General features: G+C 46.7%; 9 protein-coding genes across 9 annotated transcripts; 6 read left to right on the forward strand and 3 right to left on the reverse strand.

Annotated features, from left to right (window-relative positions):
* Positions 1 to 54: 54 nt before the first annotated feature.
* Positions 55 to 762, forward strand: I302_101397 (uncharacterized protein; the record flags this gene model as incomplete). Its single annotated transcript, XM_065869284.1, has 4 exons — positions 55 to 75; positions 146 to 279; positions 415 to 515; positions 710 to 762. The coding sequence occupies 4 exons, from the start codon at positions 55 to 57 to the stop codon at positions 760 to 762; spliced, it is 309 nt and encodes a 102-aa protein (XP_065725356.1).
* Positions 763 to 1,585: 823 nt separating this feature from the next.
* On the reverse strand, positions 1,586 to 2,221 carry I302_101398 (uncharacterized protein; the record flags this gene model as incomplete). The annotated part of the gene is made up of 1 exon (XM_019186784.1): positions 1,586 to 2,221. One exon carries the CDS (start codon positions 2,219 to 2,221, stop codon positions 1,586 to 1,588), a length of 636 nt encoding a protein of 211 aa, XP_019049662.1.
* Positions 2,222 to 3,987: 1,766 nt separating this feature from the next.
* On the forward strand, positions 3,988 to 6,816 carry I302_101399 (uncharacterized protein; the record flags this gene model as incomplete). Its single annotated transcript, XM_019186785.1, has 6 exons — positions 3,988 to 4,082; positions 4,146 to 4,291; positions 4,365 to 4,814; positions 4,884 to 4,981; positions 5,037 to 5,188; positions 5,253 to 6,816. The coding sequence occupies 6 exons, from the start codon at positions 3,988 to 3,990 to the stop codon at positions 6,814 to 6,816; spliced, it is 2,505 nt and encodes an 834-aa protein (XP_019049663.1).
* A 326-nt stretch (positions 6,817 to 7,142) lies between these two features.
* On the reverse strand, positions 7,143 to 9,920 carry I302_101400 (uncharacterized protein; the record flags this gene model as incomplete). Its single annotated transcript, XM_019186786.1, has 9 exons — positions 7,143 to 7,433; positions 7,548 to 7,655; positions 7,799 to 8,220; positions 8,341 to 8,427; positions 8,492 to 8,776; positions 8,847 to 9,026; positions 9,099 to 9,272; positions 9,391 to 9,598; positions 9,675 to 9,920. The coding sequence occupies 9 exons, from the start codon at positions 9,918 to 9,920 to the stop codon at positions 7,143 to 7,145; spliced, it is 2,001 nt and encodes a 666-aa protein (XP_019049664.1).
* Positions 9,921 to 10,391: 471 nt separating this feature from the next.
* I302_101401 (uncharacterized protein) lies at positions 10,392 to 10,994 on the forward strand (the record flags this gene model as incomplete). The annotated part of the gene is made up of 3 exons (XM_065869285.1): positions 10,392 to 10,839; positions 10,900 to 10,918; positions 10,985 to 10,994. The coding sequence occupies 3 exons, from the start codon at positions 10,392 to 10,394 to the stop codon at positions 10,992 to 10,994; spliced, it is 477 nt and encodes a 158-aa protein (XP_065725357.1).
* Positions 10,995 to 11,077: 83 nt separating this feature from the next.
* I302_101402 (uncharacterized protein) lies at positions 11,078 to 12,362 on the forward strand (the record flags this gene model as incomplete). The annotated part of the gene is made up of 6 exons (XM_065869286.1): positions 11,078 to 11,116; positions 11,182 to 11,200; positions 11,281 to 11,345; positions 11,414 to 11,443; positions 11,511 to 12,125; positions 12,201 to 12,362. The coding sequence occupies 6 exons, from the start codon at positions 11,078 to 11,080 to the stop codon at positions 12,360 to 12,362; spliced, it is 930 nt and encodes a 309-aa protein (XP_065725358.1).
* A 268-nt stretch (positions 12,363 to 12,630) lies between these two features.
* I302_101403 (uncharacterized protein) lies at positions 12,631 to 14,575 on the reverse strand (the record flags this gene model as incomplete). Its single annotated transcript, XM_019186788.1, has 4 exons — positions 12,631 to 13,469; positions 13,610 to 13,996; positions 14,056 to 14,368; positions 14,453 to 14,575. 4 exons carry the CDS (start codon positions 14,573 to 14,575, stop codon positions 12,631 to 12,633), a joined length of 1,662 nt encoding a protein of 553 aa, XP_019049666.1.
* Positions 14,576 to 14,944: 369 nt separating this feature from the next.
* I302_101404 (uncharacterized protein) lies at positions 14,945 to 15,673 on the forward strand (the record flags this gene model as incomplete). The annotated part of the gene is made up of 5 exons (XM_019186789.1): positions 14,945 to 14,972; positions 15,030 to 15,093; positions 15,162 to 15,177; positions 15,239 to 15,337; positions 15,419 to 15,673. 5 exons carry the CDS (start codon positions 14,945 to 14,947, stop codon positions 15,671 to 15,673), a joined length of 462 nt encoding a protein of 153 aa, XP_019049667.1.
* A 911-nt stretch (positions 15,674 to 16,584) lies between these two features.
* On the forward strand, positions 16,585 to 20,064 carry I302_101405 (uncharacterized protein; the record flags this gene model as incomplete). The annotated part of the gene is made up of 2 exons (XM_019186790.1): positions 16,585 to 19,980; positions 20,050 to 20,064. The coding sequence occupies 2 exons, from the start codon at positions 16,585 to 16,587 to the stop codon at positions 20,062 to 20,064; spliced, it is 3,411 nt and encodes a 1,136-aa protein (XP_019049668.1).
* Between the last annotated feature and the right edge of the window lie 2,833 nt (positions 20,065 to 22,897).

Raw genomic sequence — 22,897 nt, forward strand, 5'->3', positions numbered from 1 at the left:
CATCGTGCACATCTTTATACAATAATCAACACAAGTAAAGCAAATAAGAGCGAAATGAACAAACCAACTTATCAAGTGAGTCGTCGCTTCCCCCCTATTTCTGTCATCCCTTCAGTAAGCATACTGATCGCAACACCAATTTCAGCCTGACCAATATCAAAACCCCGGCCAGCAGCAGATGTACCAAGCCTCCGACGGGAAGTGGTACCCCACAAGCTCGATGCCCCAGGGATGGCAACAGCAGGGTGGACAAGGATATGGGTATGGTCAGCAGGCGTAGTGAGTATTTCAATTCACTTCCACCCGAACGAAGAAGGTGGCCTAGGAGGATGTAGTGATCGAGCGGAATATGGGATGGGATCGATTAATTATTTTTCAAGAGCCGTATCGCTGATGAGCTTGGGATAATCGTAGTGGCAACCAACAACCGATGTACCCCAACTCCCAGCCTGTGTATGTACAACAGCAGAGAGGAAGGGGGATGGGCGGCGCTGCTGCTGGAACAGGTATATTTGGTGAGTAAGGCTTACTGATCTGTCAACATGAACATATCTTTTCAACTTCGAATTCCAATAAAAGGGAACGGGAGACCAATTCGTCGGTTCTCCCATCTCCGTCCTTTCCCACTTTGCCAACATCCCCTTCGTTCTCGGACCTATTGAGAATCTCTCTCGTCCTGCTCAGAGCTGATTTTGGGATATACTCTTAGCTGCGCTTTGTGGAGCTTTACTATGTTTCGACCTCGGAGCGTGTCTGTTCTAATATCTCTGGTCAAGTAGACGTAGAGCAAAAACAAGAAAACGAGGACGACTGAAGGATCTGGACTGCAGCTAGGGGGTTGGACTCTGGCTTAATCAATAACACGAAGAAGGATTCGGATCAAGTTTTTTCGGGGGATGTGAGAGGGAATTTATTTGGCTTGTACTGTATCATCAAACTAGTTTGTATCGAATTCTCGATATTGATATGGATTCGTACTGAATCAGATCAGTCAGACTAATTGCGGTGGTAAGAGATATAGCTGAAGTTTTTTTTGATGAGCAAGCATCTCAGCTAACAGATAGAATGTTATCCCAACGAGACGAAACCATTTCATAATCAAACCGATATCTCTATCATTTGTTGAACGACGTTCTGTCTAAATTGACAGTGAATATTGATTTTGAATACTGATATGGTTAATGATGGACACGGTTATGTTCGTTTTCAACATGATGACATAACATGAGTGGATTGTATATGTTTACAATGATAACCCGTCTATATACAAGTACTACAATGATGGATTGATCGTGCTTGTTCTTGTTTCTGTTCTATATACATTTTGTCTCTTCCCCGCTTATCCCTTGTACCCTCTTCTCGGCCTGCTCATCCTCAATTATCTCATGCGATGGTGATGTACAAATGGATGTGTTTGCGTGTGTATGTGTGATTCGGGTTATTTACAATCTTATCGATCGACCTTCCCCTTTGCTCTCTGCTTATCATCAAATCACTGTTACATCTTCACCCATCATACCAACTCAATCCCCCCGATCCTTTTCTTCTCCTTCATCAACTTATAATCTTATCCCCCTCAACCCTACTAAGCCCTTCTAGCAAGCTCACTAGCCGACAAGCCCAACTCAAAAGTCGTTCTAAAGCTCTTACTAGGAACAATAACCTTCTGACTAGTCTTCTTCTTACCCACCCCACCAAAGATCCCGGCCTGCAAAGAAGGGGACGGAGCAGGATCAGAGAGAGATCGATTGAACAGCGCTCGAGAAAGGGGTTGAGATTTGGGTAAACGGGGTTTGAACTCTGGATTCATGTTCAGGCTTGTCGAGTTGGATGTGGATGGAGTGAGGGGTGATAAACCCCTTATTCGATTAGGTCTGGATGAGAAGGAAGAAGGGGGAGGAGGGGGGTTGGTAAAGATTTTGGGATATCTCGAAGCTAGGGGTTTGATCTCGCTTGTACCACTGGGTGGCGCATGGGTATGTTTGGCAGAGGAGGGGAGTTTGATAGATTTTGATTCGGGTGAGAAGTCCATGGCGTCGTTGGAGGTTTCTGATTCGGTTGGTGAGTCTGAGCCTTGTTCGTGCTCTTGTTCTGGATCACTGAAGTAGGATGAGTCGGCGAGACTAGTTGGAGAGGTGGTTGAGGAGGAGGAGGTTAAGATGAGTCGGTGGGATGAGGGGCCAGACTCGGGGGAAGAGAAGGATAAGGATGAGGAGTGCATTTTGGTTGTTTGGTCTGTATGCTATGGGGTAGATGGGTGGGTTAGCGGACTGTGTTGTGAGGATGAGTGTTGGTGGATGACTTACAGAAAATAAGAAAGGATTATATGGGAAGATACGAGTAGTGGGTTCTCGACGATGTTTGTTGATTCGAGGTTGTCCGAGTTTGATTCTTCTGATATGATGGTATCCAAAGTAGCGTTAGAAGAGTGAAGGTGTGTTTGTATTATACTTTTGATTCCAGTGGTTGGGAGATGTTATATAGTCTTGATCCTATTGAACAGTTGGGGTGATGGGGTAAAAGGTGAATGACGTGGTGAGATGATCGCCGAGGTCTATTGACAACGTGTTGTTTTGTTGGAATATTTCTGTGGGGATAAGAAGGTGAACCAGTTCAAAGAGTAGTATGGTTGTAGTACGAATGTTGGGGACCCCTATCCGCGTTGAATCTCCAACTCCATTCATGTCATGTCATGCGATGAAAGGATGTCTTGTGAGCGAGTGTGCGAGTAAATGAAAATAGGTCCGTGCCACTCACAACATTGCATTCCTTGGGGTAAGATTTCACGGTGACCGATAATTTAATTCCCCAATGATTTGGTCACTGTAGTTTGGTTCCAACAAAGTTTCATGTGGGGCACCCCGACCCTTATGCGCCACGAGGTACGTCTCCTTCCGCTTTTAGCGGTCTGTGTAACTTTGAATTCGTTTGGAGAAAGGTACAGACGGACATACGTATAACCGGATTTGGCCGGCCCTTCTGCTGATGACCACGCGCATCTCACGTGTAGCTTTCAACAGTGTCAAAGCCATGAAGCCATGACAAAGGAACTCAGTCAATATTATTATGAACCTTTCAAACACCTCGCTCTCACTCCCACTCCATATATGCCGATCATAATGTTATTTACAATCTTCACATACCCGGTAATCCTCCTTTCTCCCCTACACGGCGGATCAACCGAGTATCATCTTCTCCCGCTCAAAGGGTTGAACGGCGTTTCATCATGGTGTGGAAATGAGATCCGATACGAGATGGGTATCCTTGGAACGCAGTCTGGCTGGCGCTGAGTCTCAAGGATTGCAGAGCGTGACATGGAAAGTAAGGGGAAAGTAGTCTGGATTGGTTCTCATGTCTGCCATGAACGATGATGTTTCATCTTACCAGAAGTGGGAGGAATGGGATCGGTGGGAGTTCCTAGTGAATCCGATTATGTGTTGAACTCGGTGTTAATCCTGTACTTCTTTCCCTTACATATCCATACACCCACATGCACGCATACGCTCACATACACACATTCACCGAACAGTAATAACACAACATCATTCCTTGGATATTTGACTCACTCTCTTAGCTTTTATACACTAGAAGGTCCGAGCAATTCGATCGTACACACAACCATACACACACCGACACAAGCACAAATAACACAAATAACACAAACTCCTCAATACACAACTTATCCAATTAACGTTCCTCGACTACCATCAGTGGCGTGGATCCATAACTTTCGGAAGGAGAGCATATCTGTTCTTTGACTTATCCCATCTCATCCTATCACGCATCAACAGCTCGTCTGTAGCTTACCACTTACCTTACTATCTCTTTGATTTCGGTTTCTCACCATCACTGTCATTAACCTTTGTACTCGGTCCATACTTGTTCACTCTCACTGTTCTTACTAGATCTCCATCCAAAGATTAAATTTACTACTGCCTTTCAGTATACCTGCCACCCATAAAACCCTCAAAGAAAAGGCAAAGCAGTATGGCCCGTCCAGCAAATCGAAAGATATTCCGACGTCAAGAATCCACTTCCAATTCTGCTTCCGCTTCCTCCAGCTCATTCTTCATCTCCGATACGTGAGCACTCTCCATCTACACCCTCAGCTGGACTATTACTGACGTAGTTTCGCTATGCCCCAGCTCACCCTTATTCTCGTACGGCCCATCCAGCGGTGCAAGTCCGTCTTCACCCTGGACAGCAGGTTACGCAAAGCAGTCAGACGGATACGACGAGACTCTCCATCTGACTTCTACTTCCAACTCGCTCATCTCATTTAACATCACCGGTGAGTCCCTTTGAACAAAGGAACGATCGCCTTCTTCTAATTACACTACATTGACGACGTCTTCCGATCGCAGCATCCTCACTCACCCTCCTCGTACCATCCTACGAGGACTGCCAAGCGACCATCTCCATCAACTCCTCATCCCCCATCTCGGCATGTTCCAAATCCATCTCATCCTCCACGTCCGAAGTAATCCCTTTCACCCTGTACAACCTCCCCCCAGGGCCACATAACGTAGTTTGGGACTCTGGTACGATCCCGAATGGCGAACAGGTGATTTTCTGGGGGATTGACGGAATAAGACCAACAGAGCCTACGGGGTACTCCAACGTGACTATTGATGATTCGTTCAAGGCAATCGATAATGTGAATGTTGGAATTCGGTACGAGGGGGATTGGACGCATTTGAACCCTAATGCCCATTCTGATGCATTTAGCGAGTCGGGCAAGCTGGAGGGGGACTTCAATAGGACTTTGGCTGTTACGCAGGGGAAGGGCAGCGCAGTCACCTTTTTCGGATCTGGTAAGTATCCATCTGGCATGGAGTAAAGGTGAGTACTGTGTGCACTGATACCGCAGGTGTGAATGTTAGGCTCGGCGGTATATGTGTATGGAACTGTTGGACCTGATTATGGATCTGCGTCGATCTCACTAAACGGACAGATAGTCGCTCCCTCACTTAACCTTACCGTGAGTCATCCACTACCTACCGATTGGGGGAGTATCGGCTGACTTGATGCCATAGTCACCCTGGCAAATGCCCTACGAGCTATTGTGGTTCCAAACAGGCTTGGACAGCTCTCAGGTCAATCAAGTGATAATGACCAACCTGGGTACCAAAAAGATGGCAGTAGATGTCGTGGTCCTCACTACTGATCCCACTACACTTTCTCAGCTGTAAGTCCCCCCTGTCCTACTCACGACTTTAGGGAGAAACAATCACCAATGTGTGACTGTGCAGTGTCGTTGGCGAAGCAGACTTCCTCTCCAGCCTCAAAGGCAAACTCGTCCTGGGAATTGCCATCCCCCTGACCATCCTAATTCTCCTGGCTTTACTCACCCTCTGGATCCTCCGCAAAAGGCGATTCACCAGGGCGAGAAGGAACTCGCGCGAGTCGACTCACACACTACGACCATCAACCAACGGCTCATCGAACCATATGGGTGAGAAACCCGGCACCGGTGGTGGATCCTCATCTCGATCGATCGCATCGTTCGACGATGTCTTCGTATCGTACGATGAGGCCTTACAACAACGCATGAGCGAGCGGTGGAGATCACCCATTAGTCCTAGTAATACGCAATCTACCGGACGCACACCAAGATCTCCCGAGACTATCAATGGGATCGGTACTAGCACTAGTGCTGGTACGGCGATCAGTGGGATGGGATTATCGAGTGTTCCAGACAATATGATGGCTTCTCCTGAACGGGTTAGATCGTTACTTGGCTCACAATATGCAGCTACCAACCCGCCTGACTCGAGGAGAGGTACGGCTCTGCCGGCTTATACGCCTGAGGGATCTTATGCCACGCCTTTCACTCCTGCTACGAATGCCGCGACACGTGATCATTCGCCTATCACCGCGTACGAGACTTTGACGGGAACTACTCTGACGCCTACAAATGATACTTCTGGTACCGAGACACTAAGCAATGTGAATATCACTCCGGCTACCAATACTTCCACCTCGACATCAACTTCCACACCTGGACAGAGGTTCCCAACAGCAAGCGAAGAGAAGGCCGCTCAGTTGGCTCTCTTCAAAACATTCGAGAATGAGAGTAATTCTATACAACAAAGTACCTTTGGACAAGGTGGTGCAGGAGCAGGAGCAGGAGCAGGAGCAGGAGCAGGACCATCAGGAGCATCCCATTCACCCGAGCGAGGTACCCAAGATAGAGCGTCAAATACCCCAAGCGATATATTATCTATATTCGGTACCGCCCCCGGATCAGAGGGTCGTCTATCCACTTTAACAGATTGGACGACGACCACGCCAAATCATCAATCCACGTTTTTACCTCGTCCGGGATCGATGGATAATTATCCTTTACCCTTACCTATTAACCAGACCCCTCCGCTGAAGATATCGCCTAGTACGACTAAGATTCCATTACCCTCTACTTCTACTTCGGGTCCTCCGGTGAGACCAAAGGTAGATATGACCTTCCTTAAGCATCCTTCTTCATCCTCATCAAATGGACATGCAAATGGAAATTCTCAAAATAATACACATCCATTCCTCATCTCACCAGCTCAAATCAATACAAGACCCAACCCGAATCTACCCCCGTCATCATATACCACTCCAATTACACCGCGCAGTGGACAGCCACAGACCCACTCATCTGAATCAGCAAGTAGCGATTATTCCCAGTCCACCGGTGTGACTCTGAAACATGGTCGGAACCAATCCACCGCATCTGCTTGGACGGAAAGATCGGCAGCTAGACCAGATTCGGATATTATTCCGTTTGAGAATTTCCTGAGTGGGTTGCAGAGGGCGCCGACGAGGGATTAGTCGCATGTGGGAGGGGAATGTGGTCATTTTGGTGGTATCACATGTCAAAACATATACTGTACACTCATTTGGATTCTGGTTAGGCCGGGTGTACCGTACATTGGAGAGGGGGTATTGTTGTGTAGATTATACGATTACTGTCCTTTCTAGATATACCATACAATCAAGTTAAATCAATAATCCTGTCTTTACTGATGGTTAATATATATATGTAGTTGGGTTTTCGAATGCGTCTTCTTCATCTGAACAATTGGTATCCCGTTCTCCCTTACCAGATGGATAGTAGGATCTTTGGTAATATATATGCATAATGCGCAATACTGGCACTATCCTTTCGACCTAGATCTCAATACCCTTTCCCTCCCTCCACTGGTGACATCAGGTTCAAGTAAGATACTTGACCGTGCAGGATCCACATCCACATTCACCTCCCTATTCCCATCAGCCTCAACCTTTACTTCTTTCTGCTTCTCCGTCTCCTTTTTGTCGTTCTCCTTAGTAGCTTTCCCACTCCGCCTCTTTCTCCAGGCTACAAACTCCTTGATCAACCCTAACAAAAGAGGTACAGCAATAGGAGCGAACAAGGGTGTGTACACAGCAAATTTATGTTCGTCGGGCTATTCAACCCATCGGACAATATCAGTTTTCACTAACACTCTCTGGGTATGCAAAGAGTCGGGACGAATCCAACAGTGGTTGGATGTGGGTCGGCCGATTGGACCAGAACTCACGAAATACAATAATCCCATCATGGAGGGATCAAAGAATGCTTTATTCGCTAGATTGACTGAATCCCTCGAATGGATGAAGTTCTCAAGAGGTGAATTGGAGGGTGATATCTATGGTCGCATCGACAAGTCAGCTTTCTCCTTTGTTCGCTCAAAATTCATTCATTCAATGCAACCCTTCTGCTCAGGGAGCATAATATACTCTCGCAGTTCATACCCGGAAATTTAACCAGGATACACAGACTCAGACCCACCCTCTCCAACCCCTTCACAGCACCCTCCACATCATCCCTGACCCCCTTCGACACCTTCATCTCCTTTATCTTATCCACAAGCCTCTTAATTCCCACCAATGTCTTACGGGACTCTTCGAAGTTCTCTCTTAACCTACTTTCCAGAACCTGATTGACCTGCCAGGGAGTGATAGCTTGCCATATCTCCGATCGGGGCGAGAGGGGCGAAGAGGCAGGAGGGAGGTGGATCTTACCGGGATCGTATAGGGTCGGTAAGGCTAGGAGGGAGTAGAGGTGTTGGGTGAATAGGTGGAATGAGGATTTGAGAGCGGTGGAGGGGAGATGATATGTCTCTGTATGTGTTGAAGAGGTAGAGGCGGATGGAGGCGGGTTGAGGAGGTAGACTGAACCGAACTGGGGGAGGAGGAATGAGTGGGGTGAGTCTGGAACGTGATTTGTTAGCTTGAGTAGGATTACCAAACATGATCATGTGCACTCGTTTAGCAAGAGCAGAAGTGCATTCTTCGATGAAATCAATCGGAGATTTGTTTAGTATAACTCACCTTCACCCGCCAATCGCATCGGACGATGTTTCTCCTTCGGGACGTATAACAGGAATCTCAATACTGGATTGTTCGTACTTCCCGAATCTATCGTCACATTCGTCATTTGTTTGCCGTCGTATTTTTCAGAACAGGTTTATACCCAACTTACCCAAAGACCATCTCTCCGAATTAACAAAGGCCTTCATATCCTCTTCACCTACATACCAACTCTGCGACCTATCTTCCTGAATCAGGTCTCTAGCCACTTGCTCGGCACCCTCATCGCCATGCTCGGCAGCTCGAATCGCAGCATCGATCTGCGGATTTTCGGGCGAGGAGGAAGGGGAATAGTCGAGAGGGGGTTCAAAAGTCAGTGGTGCATGATACAGGATCTGAGATTCGATGGTGAAGTTGAATATGTCTTTGAGCGGTTCCAAGTGGGGTATGAAGTGTTCTACAGTCATGACTCCAAATTAGCTATACTCTGCTGAAACTAGTAAAAGCCTGGGGGAGAGACAGCTTACCTTTGATGGCGTTATCGATCTCCCAACTTCTCACGTAACTTCCTTCAGTGGAATCTTCATTCAGCAACACAAAGCTTAATGTGATGTTGGGTGAGTACTTGAGAGCTCTGAGTGGGATCGTAGGTGGATCAGGAGGGTAGAGGGATAAAAGCGAATTTATCATGGCTATCTTGTAGTGTTCTGTACATATCAAACGTACCATAGTTGAGCTCGGATTGTATCCTAAGAAAAGAGAGAAGGATAAATACCTACGTTTGAGATTCCGATCACCTATCTGATCTGGATGTACAGGTATGACCAGCGTTCCAGGCTTGATACCACTGGTCATCAGACCTGTCTCGTACGGCTGGACGTAGGGTTCCAATGGCCATGAATTGTTGGCATGTTGGAATCTCCTTATATGGACTCTGAAGGGAGTTGGGTTTCCTATATATCCATCAATATCAGCATTTGTGTTTCACTACTCTAAGCTTGTCCATATTGACCGCTACATATCCATGAGACGGGGCTGTTTTCTGGACTGAAGGGAATAGTCATCACTCACGAAGATCATCTTCCCCCTCATAGATCAACTCCCAATTCCTCTTCTTCTGCGGTCTCTTCCTCTCATATATCGAATCCACCCCGTCCATCACTACCTTTCCCAGCGACTGACATATCACCTTGTTTTCGAATCTGGGTCGCCCAGGTGCTGGTTTCGGGTAGGCATCCTCGTCTGCTGTGAATAGGATTTTACCTCGGTATGAGGGTATCTACATGATTTAGCTTTAGCTCACCAACACTCTTTCGGTACTTGGACGATGATCCCTCTGAGTCGAATGAACTTACGCTCAGACTCTCCAACGCATCTATACGGGATACAGGTAATGGTAATCTCTCAATCGAAGTGGTGTACCACCAGAATGGGACTGCCAGAAGAAACAACAGGGGGAACGAAAGTGTAATGAGCAGTCGACGTTTGTTCGAGGGATTGATAAGCTTTGTTACTTCTGCTGGAGTGGGTTTGACTTCGATGGTCCGGTCTTGTATTTGTTTTGAGGGCCCAGCTGAATGATGTGGGTCTGATAATGACATCTTGACGGCTCTTCGTCCCTGCTGCTATTGAGGAAGAAGATAGCAGACTCAACATGCAGCAGGTTTGATTTTGATTTTACGTTTGTTCGTTGTTCGTTGTACGCGACGTGGACATTGGTAGTTGGGGTCTCCAAAGTTGACTCTTCTTGTCATATTTTTGTGATTGTACCACGTATAGCCTCCATTTGCAAGAGGATGCATCGTAAACCGCTCACTGGAAGTTCGTGCAGTCTACTATATACATAAGAGGTAGATATAAATGCAATGCATGAGGAGAGAAAGTCCGGTCGAGTGAAAATATCAGCTTGCTTTATGACGACACTCATGAACTTAGCTGATCGCCTCCACTTTCAACATCCACTCTTAGATCAACGATCAATCATTCTTCTTCTTTTCGGTCCGCCCATTGCTTTAATTGGAATCCATATTCTCGACTCGAGGTAATCAACTGGACCACCAGCTTGAACAAGAATGAACGGAGAAAGTGGTATCCCGAGTCCAGCTTCTAAGGCTTTCGCAGATCGCTTAGCAAAGTACGCTTACTCCTCCCATTCGACTTCCCCCAGTAAAGCTGCTGGACCATCTAGACTGAAGACATCGCCTTCGGAGGCTAGAATACCGGTGGTTGAGATTCCTACCTCGCCATCGAAACGGACTACGGCGACTGTTAATGGGAAGACCACACCGAGAAAGAGAGGGAAGAGTTCTATGGCAGATGATGAGGATTTTGACGCTGGTGACGACGGGAGTGACTATGAGGAATCAGCAAGAACTCCCGACAAGAAGGAAGTCAAGAAGAAGAAGCAGAAATCACATGAGAAAGGAAAAGTGAAAGCCAAAGCACCTAGGGGATATGCGCCGCCAGAGCTGTATGAGCATCTCAGACCTGTCAACGATCTGCTTCAAAAGGACCTGGATAGTAAGTTTGCTTTCGAGCGATATCTTTCTACGAAGTATGCTGATATAGGTTGAACGATAGTCGTATTCTGCGGTATAAAGTGAGCTGGTATCCCCATTCTTGACGGAGAGACATGACAGCTGATCATGAAGTGAATTTGATCTAGTCCTGGTTAGCTCTACAACCCTTCTCCCCCTTCATACGCGGCCGAACTGATATACCTGATTTGCATTTGAATCTAGGCAAGAGATCATCCACGATGGGACATCATTTCTCACATCCCACCAACAAGTTCTGGGTGAGTGTCTATCCAAGGAATCTTAACGCACATTGATCGGGAGCTGAATGTTGGTCACAACGCAGAGATCACTCCATCAATCAGGTGGATCCCATTATCATCCCATATTTGTCCCATATTCAAGCAACCGATCTGATGTTTCCTCATTTTACGCTTGATTTTAGGCCTCACACCTAGATTATTGGATCCTACGGAAGATCACTTGATGCTAGAGTATGGGTACGGTCTTGTACGTCGTTTCGTCTACACCCCTTGTCAGCAAGTTTGGCAATCCGCTGATCTCAGTCTAATCGCGAGACCAACCTCGTTGATCGACCGACCTCGGAGGTAGGTCCATCCGAGAACACCAAACACACCACCTACGGCTAATTTATGAAATTCGGGATCATGATAGCAATCGGAACTATCAACTCTTGAAATGCGTCTAAACGTCTTCAACCTCACTTCGAAATTTGTGAAACACAAACCCAAGATAGTCTGTTTTGTAGGTAAGAAAATATGGGATGTGTATGAGAGCGTGGTGAAGAAGACTGCAACGCTGTCAACGAACATCAAAAAAGAAGATGAGGAAGATGTTACGTTGGAGAGCGAAGTAAGCGAAGTGAAGCAGGAGATGGAGATGGACGATCATACAACGTTGGGATCGGGTACATCGGAAGTGAAAGTTACAGTCAAGCTGGAAAAGTTGGATGATCATGTTTCTTCTCCACCGTCGCCTCCTCCAAATAATAATCCGTCGGTACCAATGAGACTCGAAAAACCTGAACAGCTTGTCAAGATTGAGCATGACGACGATACCAAACCAATAAATCCTGCTTCTGTAAAGTCACCCAAGAAGCGACTCAAAGCTACGAAATTACCCATGGACCCATTCGACGCTACCAAACCGCGTAAATTCAGATTACCTCATTACACCGCTGAACCTCAAGACCTAGGCGGTGAGAAGGAGGTAGTAGGATTTACGTATTTCTGGGTGGTACCTAACACTTCAGGCTTAGAGAGAACCCAGGTGAGCTGAATTGCATTCTCGAGAACATCTGAGTAATGAGGCTGATAGATGGTATGGTATGGTGATTGATGGAAGTTGCCCGAACAAATCGTCAATTTCACCGCGCTTAGAAGCTTCCTTGAGAAACTGAAAATTCAGGGAGACCATACGGCAGGCGAGTGGTGGGGTATCGATGTGGGTGGGGTGGAACGTACTGTCGAGGATATGAAGAAGGTAGCGTTGAGTAGGAAAGTATGATTTGTGGCCGACTTTGAGAGAGTGGTGGTGATTGTCAGACATCTTGGTGCATCTCCTAATTCTGATCATCGTCATCCAATTCGCTTATTAATTATGATACAACACACAATGTGTGCTGTAATATACTGAAACATATCGAATGTTCGTGCAATACAATAGAATACAATGCATCTGACCATCTTGTTCAACAAGTAACGTGATATGCTAGTAAAGATAATGATGGAAAGCGCGTGGGTATCACTCTCTTCGTCGTGCCCCAGCCAAATGCTTAATCTTCAATAATCTCCTCATCACTTTCCTCCCCGTCCTCCCCATTGCCACTCTCAATACCCCAATTACTGCCAGCTTTCCTCTCCACAAACAACACTCCACCAGCATTCTTGATGATCTTCCAGAACTCCTCCCCATTAACAGAGGTAGGTTCGATCTCCTTCCTAGGGAAAGACGTGATGATATCGAATCCCCAATTGATATTCTCCAATTTATCATCCTCAAATCCTGCTGGAGGGGAATCGACATCAAGGTCCTCTGAGTCACCCACTAAGAGCGTCTCGATAAAGACGAATAAGTCCAACGTCGAGTTGGAGATTCTAAAATTCTTGATATGTCTTTCGGAAGACAACGGCGTTCTAATGGCTACTTTGACCGTATCCGCCCCTGCTCCGTGGGATAAGATAGAAGGTAAGAGATGTTTCTTAGCGTACCTCCTCCAACTCTTCAAATTCTCCTTATATCTCTCCCTCTCCTCCTTCTCTTTCTCCAACCTCTGAACTTTGAGTCTCTCCAATTCCTCCTTCTGCCTTTGCAATTCCATCTTCTCCCTATCCCGCCTTTCGGCCTCTTTGAACGCCCTATCCTGCTCTGCCCTCAGATGTCTCGCTTCCTCCAGTGAGAGTCTCTCTCGCTTGAGTCGGTTCAGGAAGGGAGTGACACGCGGTAAGATTGTGGTAGTGAGTGTTTGGAGGATGTTGGACGTGCTTGTTGTTGTCGATGGCGAGCCGCTTAGGGAGGAGAGGATGGTAAGTTTTGGTGTGGAAGAGTTTGGGACTGGGAGGAGGGAAAGGAAGGTCAGGGAGGGGTAGGTGGTTAGAAGGAGTGTTTGGGCGACTACGCATCCGATGAAAAGATATGTCATCAGCTCCAAGCTGCTTTCTACATCTGCATACCACGACAGTGGAGGAGTGAAGCTCGTACTGCCTATGGTCACGATTGACCTTCGAGTAGGACAGTAGGAAGGTTCCACTCACCCTGATAGCCCTCCCTACTACTCACATCTGCTCCCCAAACCACCACATCCTTCTCCTTCAGCGTCCTCACAAACTCCTCATCAGTCAATACATCCTTTTTGAACTCCTCGTCATTCTCATGTTCCCCGCTGACAACAATCACCAGACCCAATTTCCCTTCTTTCCTTAAATGCTGGACAAACTCTCTATATGGGCCGATGTAGAAATCTGGTAAATTGCCTTGAGAGGAGGAACATCGAGTGATAGTCTCGAGGTCCCTTATGAATCGAAGACTTGTCGTTGTGGGATCTTGAGCTGGTCGGATGTTGCTTGACGAAGAAGGTTGGGAGGGAGGGAGAAGGAATGAGGGCAGGCGGGGGAGGAGTGATAAAGGCACGAACGTGCGGACTATCACCATAAATCAATACTTCACTCCTGGTCTTGATATTTGGAGAAGGTACACTCACTGATAAAATACCATATCCCACCTACGATCCCCCAAACAATCGATACCGGCCAAATGACCAATCCCCATAATCCCAACCCTACACCTGTCGTACCAGGTCCCCCAGATCTAGGAGATCGAGGTGATCGTTGAGAGCCGGATAATCGTCTCGTACCGACAGGTTGACGTGGAAGCAGCGGGTGATCTTCAACTTCCAACCTTGATGTTATAGGTCTAGAACCCGAACCACTAAGGGAAGAACGGGTCGAAGAGGTGGTATCGTTGGGTACGTCGGCTGCTGAGCTGCCTAGTGAGAAGATTTGCTCGACTGTTGCCTGTTATGGTTGATTTGGGTGAGCTTCTCACTTAGGAAATAAAAGGGAGGGGTAGAAGGAAAAGGGAGACGGTTGCTGTCTCACCTGCACATTCCACCCGTTCTCCCTTAACAACCTCTCGTCCCTTTCTTTCTGACCGGGAGTGTTTGACGCTGTCACTGCCAACAGTTGCTGGAGCGCTTCCTGCTGCGATGGGCTCAGTGACATGATGATTAGCTTTCACTGTCAAGCTTGTTTATGAGTGTTATGGGTATGAGCTGAAGACAGTCGCCCTAGGTTGATATGAAAGCAACAGCTCAGCTCGTCTGAGGTCTGATACCCGAATAGACGTGTCATGACGAAGCAACCTACCCGGCCAGCCGGAGGTCGCCGCCGGGCACACATAACCTTACGTAACACAACTCTTTTTCCATACCTCAGTGACGTCAGGATGCATCTTGTACGAGTAATAGTTGGGAGTATCAGAGTAGTACTCATCAAAGTTAATAATGTTATCTTGATGAATCTCTTCAAGTCTACAAGTCAACCATTCATCTTATACTGACAATCACACAAAGAAACAGAAATTAATACAGGATGTCTCTCTCAGGATCAACCTCAGAAGGTAAGTCAGCTCCTTCGAACTCGACCAAGACCGGTAGCTGACAGGGAGTATTTTCAGACAAGAGCAGAGTCAATGACATCGGGTTGATGAACAACGACGTCCAAGGACCCGAACCTACCGCGTGAGCTACGAGCAGGTCGAATGCCGTATAGTGTAGAGTTTACTGACATTCCATGTGTACTCAACTAGTGAGAATCCAGCAGGAGTAAGTCATATTGGCACATTAGATAGGTAACATCGTATCGTGCTAATGACGGGGCTCGCAGGTATTCCCAGAAGTAGGCAGTCAACCTGCCGCTCCAGGGTCTATGCCAGGCTCAGGCGCACCAGACCACCATGGCGATATCAGAGGCGTATTTGGTAACGTGAGTTCAGTCGACCACTGCCCTTCTCATTTCCTTCTGCTTCTCTAGTACGCAACTAACATGTTTCACGGTGCATCGTAGCCCCAAGTATTCAACGATACCTTCGGACACCTCTCCAGCGCATTCACCGACGCCATAAACAAGATCAAAGACGAGTCTGGATCAGGTATCGGATCGGTAGGCAAGATCTTAATTCACAAGCTAGAGACTATGAGGGATGAGGTAGATGGCTGGAGGATGGGTAAAGGTTTGCCTGAGGTTGAACAGGCCGGTGGAGAACGGAACGAAGACGTTGATCGAGCTGAGGGCGATGGTGGAGGCTTGTATGCTGATTAGGACGTTTGAGGAGATAGTGGCATCGGTGAGTAAGCCGCCTCAGAATACCTAGAATATATGGACAACCGGGAAAGGTTTTAGGAGAGCAGTCGCTGATTTACCTGTTATAGGATCGTTGTATATGACTACGAGTGATAAAAGGATGCATCTTGTCCAAATGGTCATGACATAGGCATCACGTTGTCGTAACTTTGCTCCACTATAGCAAGAGCCATCCCCTCATGAGAAGTTCTGTGCAGAAGTAGACCATTGCAGACCTGCGAGTCGCGTGTATGCTGATTAAGCTTACTTTCTACATTCGTTGTCTCGGATCCCCAGTATGGGTGAGCACATAACCTGAAGAAGAATGAATGGCTAAACCCACAGAACCAGCTGTAATCCTAATTCAACGGTCAAATCAAACATTCTATTGAATCGATAAACACTGTCAACTTACTGGCCCAAATTACAATTCCGCCTATTCAGCATTCCAGCATCATCGTGTTTACTTTTCTGTTTCATGCAGATCGCCTATCTCCTGCATGATCATCATGAATCGAGTACATGCATTACCTCTGCGCTGCTGACTTGGATATGATCCTCTCTTTCCCTTTCCTTCTTTCTTCTTTCTTTCTTCTTGGTGTCTACCGTTTCTTTCCTCATACATTTGATTCATTTGCATTACTATTCGCTCTTTTGCTTCTCGCTGGCCGACTCATTGTTACTTACATATTAAACGGCCCTGGTGAGGTCGTCATCGGCTTCAACTCTATAGATTGTGGGTTAACAAGCAAACCTAAAAGGGCGGTCTGGTGAGTGCTCCAAATCTTCAGGCGGTTCAGGTAGTCAGAGCTAACAGTTAAATTAAATCAATTATCGCCTTATCACCTCCGAACCGCCATAGCCCATCATACGATACATACAGCCTTACAATGTTCCCCTCAACCCTCATCACCCTACTCACACTCCTTCCTTCGCTCATCCTCGCAGCCTCCATAGGCGGACTAAGCATCTCCCATCCCCTCTCTCAGCAATTTCCCCCAGTCGCCAGAGTAGACCAACCATTCCAATGGACGTTCTCCGACTCGACCTTCTCACCCTCCTCGTCCCTCACATACACAGCATTCAACCTGCCCCCCTGGCTCTCATTTACCGGCACCACTCGAACATTCAACGGCAGTCCGACATCCGACGATGTAGGCAACAGACTAGTCCAAATTACAGCTACGACCCAAGATGGTCAATCGACTATATCCGATCATATCAACCTCAGCGTATCTGATCATTCCGGTAATTTGACTTTGGGTCATTCGATTGAAGATCAACTCAATTCACCCGATTCAACTTCCATAACTTCTACCTATCCTTATGGCAAATCATCGATATACTACCCTGGTGTGAGGGTTCCTCCCAATTGGTCTTTCTCCCTTGGATTCACCCCTTCTACTTTCCTCGCTCCCACTAGAGTATATTACTCTGCCTCACTCGTGGATGGATCGCCTCTACCCCCTTGGTTAAGCTTCAATAATCAGACTGTAACGTTTGATGGAATCACCCCATACTCCATCACGGATCTCGATGGACGGACGGTATTCGAAGTGGTATTGTCCGGATCGGACGTGTGGGGATACTCGGATATCCAACAGAGCTTTACGATAGTCATCTCAGCGCATGAGCTGACACTTGCCAAGTCGATGGTGGTGAATATGACAATGGGTTATAACAACGATATAAGCTTGAAAGGGCTTCTGAAGAGTGGGTTGAGTATAGATGGGGAGGAAGATATCAACATTAGTGATCTAACTAGTGTAATGGTTGATACCAGTGCAGCTGGGTGGTCAAGCTATAACCCAGCGAATATGAGTATATACGGAACACCACCGAACAATCAACAGAATGGCGAACTACCATTATACGTGGCGGATAAATACGGGGATACACTCAATACCACACTGAAGATGGCATTTTATCCTTCATTGTTTACGTCCGATAAAACCCAACCTGAGATAATGGAGATAGGTAAACCCAATTCCATCTCCCTGGCTCAGTACTTTAGAAACTCATCAATAGGCAATATGAACCTTACTGCCTCGTTCGATCCCAGGGAAGCTTCCTCATGGCTTTCTCTCTCTTCCGATCAAAAGACTCTAGGCGGTACACCACCGGAAGATACATCCTACGACTCGGTCACAGTGACTCTACGTGCCCAAGATCTCAATACCAACGCATACTCCAAATCCATCTTGACGCTCTCCCTCTCTTCCAATAACTCTACTATCGCTCATAACCACCCGCACATGCATTCTCACGGTCTATCAATGGGCACAAAAGCGGCCATAGCCATCGTATGTTCTCTGGTCGGTGTCCTACTGTTATTATTCCTCTTGGTCCAATTCCGACGTAAGCGATCTCAAGCCAGAACGAGGGAGTTCAATCGATCACCCAATATCGAGGAGGAAGGCGCAGATGGGAAATGGTCTTATGAAGCTGCTGAGACGCCCGCATTGGAATATGTAGAGAAGATGGGTGGCGATCCAGCTACCACCCAGATGCTGGTTCTCGGTCGTATCGACGGAGGATCTTCTGAAACTGTCGTAGGGGGTGGAGGGGAACACGGTGTAATCCCACATCTAAGGATGGGAAGTAACACTTCAAAGGGCTCAACAGGAAGCAAGATCAAGAAATCATTCATGACCAACCCATTCTTCGGTAAAGGCGGTAAATCAAAGATCATACCCAAGATATCCAACCCCATCATCATGCCGAGCTTATCAAACGCAGCATTCCAAGCTCAGCTGGCAGCGGCAGTGGACCAAGCGGGGATCGTCAAGCGATCGTCCACCTACTCTCATTCTGGATCAGAGGAGGGAGGTACGCCATCGTACATCTCAGGAAGCCAGATCGACCGGTCCCAGAATTCCTCAAAATTATCACAACGCTCCGACCTATCAATAGACAGATCAACCGTCCTGACGCAAGACTCCGATTCGCGCTTCGGCCATGGAGGAAACTCAACAGTGGGAAATAGGACTATCCAGAGCTCTAGGGCGAGCTGGGAATCCGAGCCTCCATTTATATGGACGACGGGGGACACGCCAGGTCCAGAGGGTCAGTCAAGTCGGAATGGTAGTATACGATCTTCAAGGGATTCTTCAGGAACCCATCATTCCTCGATAGCTGTTGATCCGAATGCACCCACCCAAAGAGCAGATTTCAAAATTACCAATATCCCTATATCCTCCTCCTCAAAATCCACCTCATCAGCTATATCCTCCATGTCACGTAAGATCCTGAAGAGGGAACATGAACGAGAACGAGCGGGATCACCTATCGGATCGATTACCTCCGAGAACGAAGGTATCAGTATAGATAATATCCATTTCCCTACGGATAGCGATCTCGCTCATACCGAGACATCCTCCCTATCGGGGGATCTAGATCTGAACAATGGGGGAGTGATCATCCAGACTGCTTCTAGGATAGATGCGAGAAGGACATTGGATAGTCCCGCGACGGAGAGTTTGGCTAGTAGTCATACCGAGCGAATGAGGGCGGGGTCGGCAGCTTCGGATAGAGGGGTGCCTAGTCCAGTTATGACTACGCATTCCCGACTTGTGAGTTTTGGTAAACAGCGGAAAGTCGAGGTGGAGCATTATGGGAGTAATCGACAGAGTATGAGTCATTCGGCCGTGGTCGAGGCGTCAAGTACGAGTATAGGTCTGGGTATAGGTATACCAGGTCAGAGGACGTTTACGCCTAGTCCACCTCCTGAGAGTCCTCTACCCCAACCTCCCACTCGAGCTATCGTCCGACCTGCCCCTGCCCCTGTCCCCGGTAGTGGGTCAAGTACAAATGGAGTACCCGCAACTCAGGGGAGATCCCCCTCTCCACCCAGTAGTCTACCTTCTCTTCCCGCATTACCGACCCTCCCATCAACTACTTCCACCGCTTCCAAGAACTCCCAGAAGAAATCGAAAGCAAGGACCATAACGACCTCTCCTCAGAGGATATTGTTGGGCGTATCAGAACCATTTCATTTCTACCCACCCTTATCTATCACCCCCTCCAACTCCAGTTCGTCAAACAATACCAATTCGACAAGTGGGAATGGCGAGGTAGAGTATCTTGCCTTTGTGGAAAAGCGATTACCCAGTTTGAAGAAGGGTGGAAGTATCATTATCAAGTTGGTGGAGTTGCCTGAATGGCTGCATTTTGAAGATGGGGAACTTTGGGGGGTACCCCGTCAACAGGATAGGGGGGAGGTGGAAATTAGGATTGTAGAGAGAGGGCAGGGGGATGAGAGGGTCGTGGGGAGGTTCTCGTTGGAGGTGAGTAATGACCACGTTAATGGCTTGATGAACAGTCGGTATGCTGATTGCGATTGTGATTGGTATTAGGTCGTTGGTCGATGAGATATTTTGCAGGACTGAGCGGAGGATGAAAGGATACGGGAATGGGATGTGGGTGTATGAGGTGAAATGTGTAGAGTTGTTCTATCTGTTTTCGATTTTGATTTTGATTCTTGTATTCTGTTCAACCTTTTTGTCATTTGTCAGATAAATAGATACGCATAGATCGTAAGTTTTGGTCCTTGTATAGTCAAATAGAAAATAACCCTTTCCTTTGAATATAACGATACAAATACAAGTCATGATGTATACCACACGTAAATTCATTCGATACGCGACATAATTGTACAGCTGATGTGTGGTGGGATTAGATGTCCGTATTCTACCAAGATATACTTCCTTCATTGAAATCAACGAAACGATGAAGACGGTAAGACCGTCAAGAAGGATTATGAAAAAAGAGGCAAAATAGCGAAAAAGATCCCATTTGTCTTCACAGCATGATGAGCTGGTAGTAAGAGAGATCGAGGTTGATATATGCCTTTTAGTTGACTCGTTTCCCGTGGTAAGAGAGGAAATGGTCTTGAGAAAGGCTAGGTGGAAGAGAGGGGAGAGAGGAGAGAAGGTCATCCTAGAGAACAAAGAAGTCTATCAAACTATGTTGAGGTATGACCTGACTAAAAACAATGATTAGCCGTCTGATACATCTTGATTCCTGATGATAACGATAATCATTCTTATGAGAACACGGACACATTAGTAGTCATAGCGAGATCAGTGATAATCAAAACCGGTATCTACATCTGATAACAGATACAATAGCCTTCGATAGTAAACGAAAGGTAGTAATCCAAGTTCAAGTAAAAATGATGTATAACATTGATAATACAACAAGAACCGACACTAATAAACTAGAGATGTAATCTGACCTTCCCTCGCTCTTCCCCTCGACATCGAAAGCAGAAGAGCAAACAACCTAAAAGGATGGAGGGAAAGAGAGATAGTAAGATTTGTTATTGGCCCATTCAGGAATCGTAATTCGCGGTGGAGAAGCAAATACGAGCAGATGGAGCCGTTGTGTGGTGTGGTCTGGGAGGAGATACATGGAGAGACATGTGCATGGGTGTGGAGCAGAGAGAGAGGCTGGCAGATCTGAGAGGTACGAGAAGGAAGACACTCAAGGTTGCGTTGAATTGGATTGCGTGATTAGCACGTCTTCCCGATAAGAAGGCTGGCACGATCGAACAGGATCGACGAACGAAGCTAAAGATTCCAGTAGATGCTAGTGGTGCTAGTGGATATTCGGCGAACGAAGATCGATGGCGTGCAAGGGATGGTGACATCCCCCTTAATGATCTAAGTCCAAGAATGGAAGAAGGAAATGACGAGAGATGAGCCTTATGGTGCTCATATTCCGAATTTGGAGGGGATGAGCACGTTCGTAAAAGCTACATCTTGAGGACATGGTGTGATGATGATACCATCTTAGATTGAGTTAACGAAAGAAGGAAAAACGAAATTATCTGATATGAAGAATCAAAGAAAGAATGAAACAATGAGAACGACGGTATTCCGAAATTTTGATCTGGTGGTGTCGTGCTGGATTTTTTTGGTTCCGCGCCAGTGCGATAATTTGGTCGATGTGATGTCGTGCTTTTTCGGCGTTCGCCATTTCTCGCACAATGTAGCGTGCAGGTGTATGTGCTTTCAGAGGTATTCCGAATAATCTTACATCATGGTGTTAATAGATGACGAGCTTGGTTCGGGCAGCCGGAGCTGACGTCTGTTCAGCAGGAAGATAACGAATCTCACTATGTACTACACGGAGAGGTAGAGGAGAAGAAGAGGAAGACGGGAAAGAATCCGCAAGCAAAGCTTCGGGAGTGAGCGGGATGGGATTGAATTGAACATATGTCGATATCGCCATCTCGGCCTTCCGAGGTTATTTGGAATAAACAGAAAACACGTGGTTAACCCCGATTGTTATTGATGGTGCAATCTCTCGTCACCAAACCGCGTCTTTATCGCAACGCACCGCCATATGGTTGCATTTCGAGCACGCCTTGCAAGACTTACCAATACGATCGACCCAGGACGTCTTCCAACTTGGGAAGAGGGAAGAGAAGTCAGGGGGTGGCGTACGAATAAGAATAAAAACAGATTGACCATATGCTACCTTCCCTTCGATTAGTGCAGTAGCGTGTTATGGCGAAATCCGAAACCATCTGGCTGAGCCTTCTACAATGGCATTTTCTGACGTGCTCAGCTCGTACTCTTACTATTAGCATGTTCCATATGGGCTGATCAATCGTATCATCCAACGTTCCATACGGTACACAAAACACACACACACATGCATACATGCACACATACACATATCATCTGATGTTGTTACATGATGACGCGATATCTGTCTCTAGTGCAGATCCCTTCTCCACAAGATAGAGAATAATTAGGAATCCAGGTTTTATCATTTGCAAAACTCGCAAACCTAATCAATCAATTATCTGGAATACTCTCAATAGTCAGAGTGGGTACTCGGCCATTACCGATCATTCCATGGGAAAACACCAATTCATTACAAATTCATTACAATTGCTGTCCAAACATTAGAATTCAGTTGTAATCAGATTGTACTTGGATGTAATTACTTTTAATTTCGTTATTATTGATCATCCACCTTCCTCCATCCCACATCCTCATTCACGTAAACGCAAATCCTCACTCTCACTCACACCTCTCAACATCAACCTCATTCCTCTCTCTCAGCACTTCTTCTTGTTTCGCAAACCAAAACTATATCATTAATTCTTGAGCCTTGATCATATTATATACTTCCAGTCCACGACTGCCGACAATCACAAATCAAAACGACAAAAAACGAAAAACAACTTGG

The sequence above is a fragment of the Kwoniella bestiolae genome, chromosome 1 (genome assembly GCF_000512585.2).
Source record: "Kwoniella bestiolae CBS 10118 chromosome 1, complete sequence".
NCBI classification, from domain to species: domain Eukaryota; kingdom Fungi; phylum Basidiomycota; class Tremellomycetes; order Tremellales; family Cryptococcaceae; genus Kwoniella; species Kwoniella bestiolae.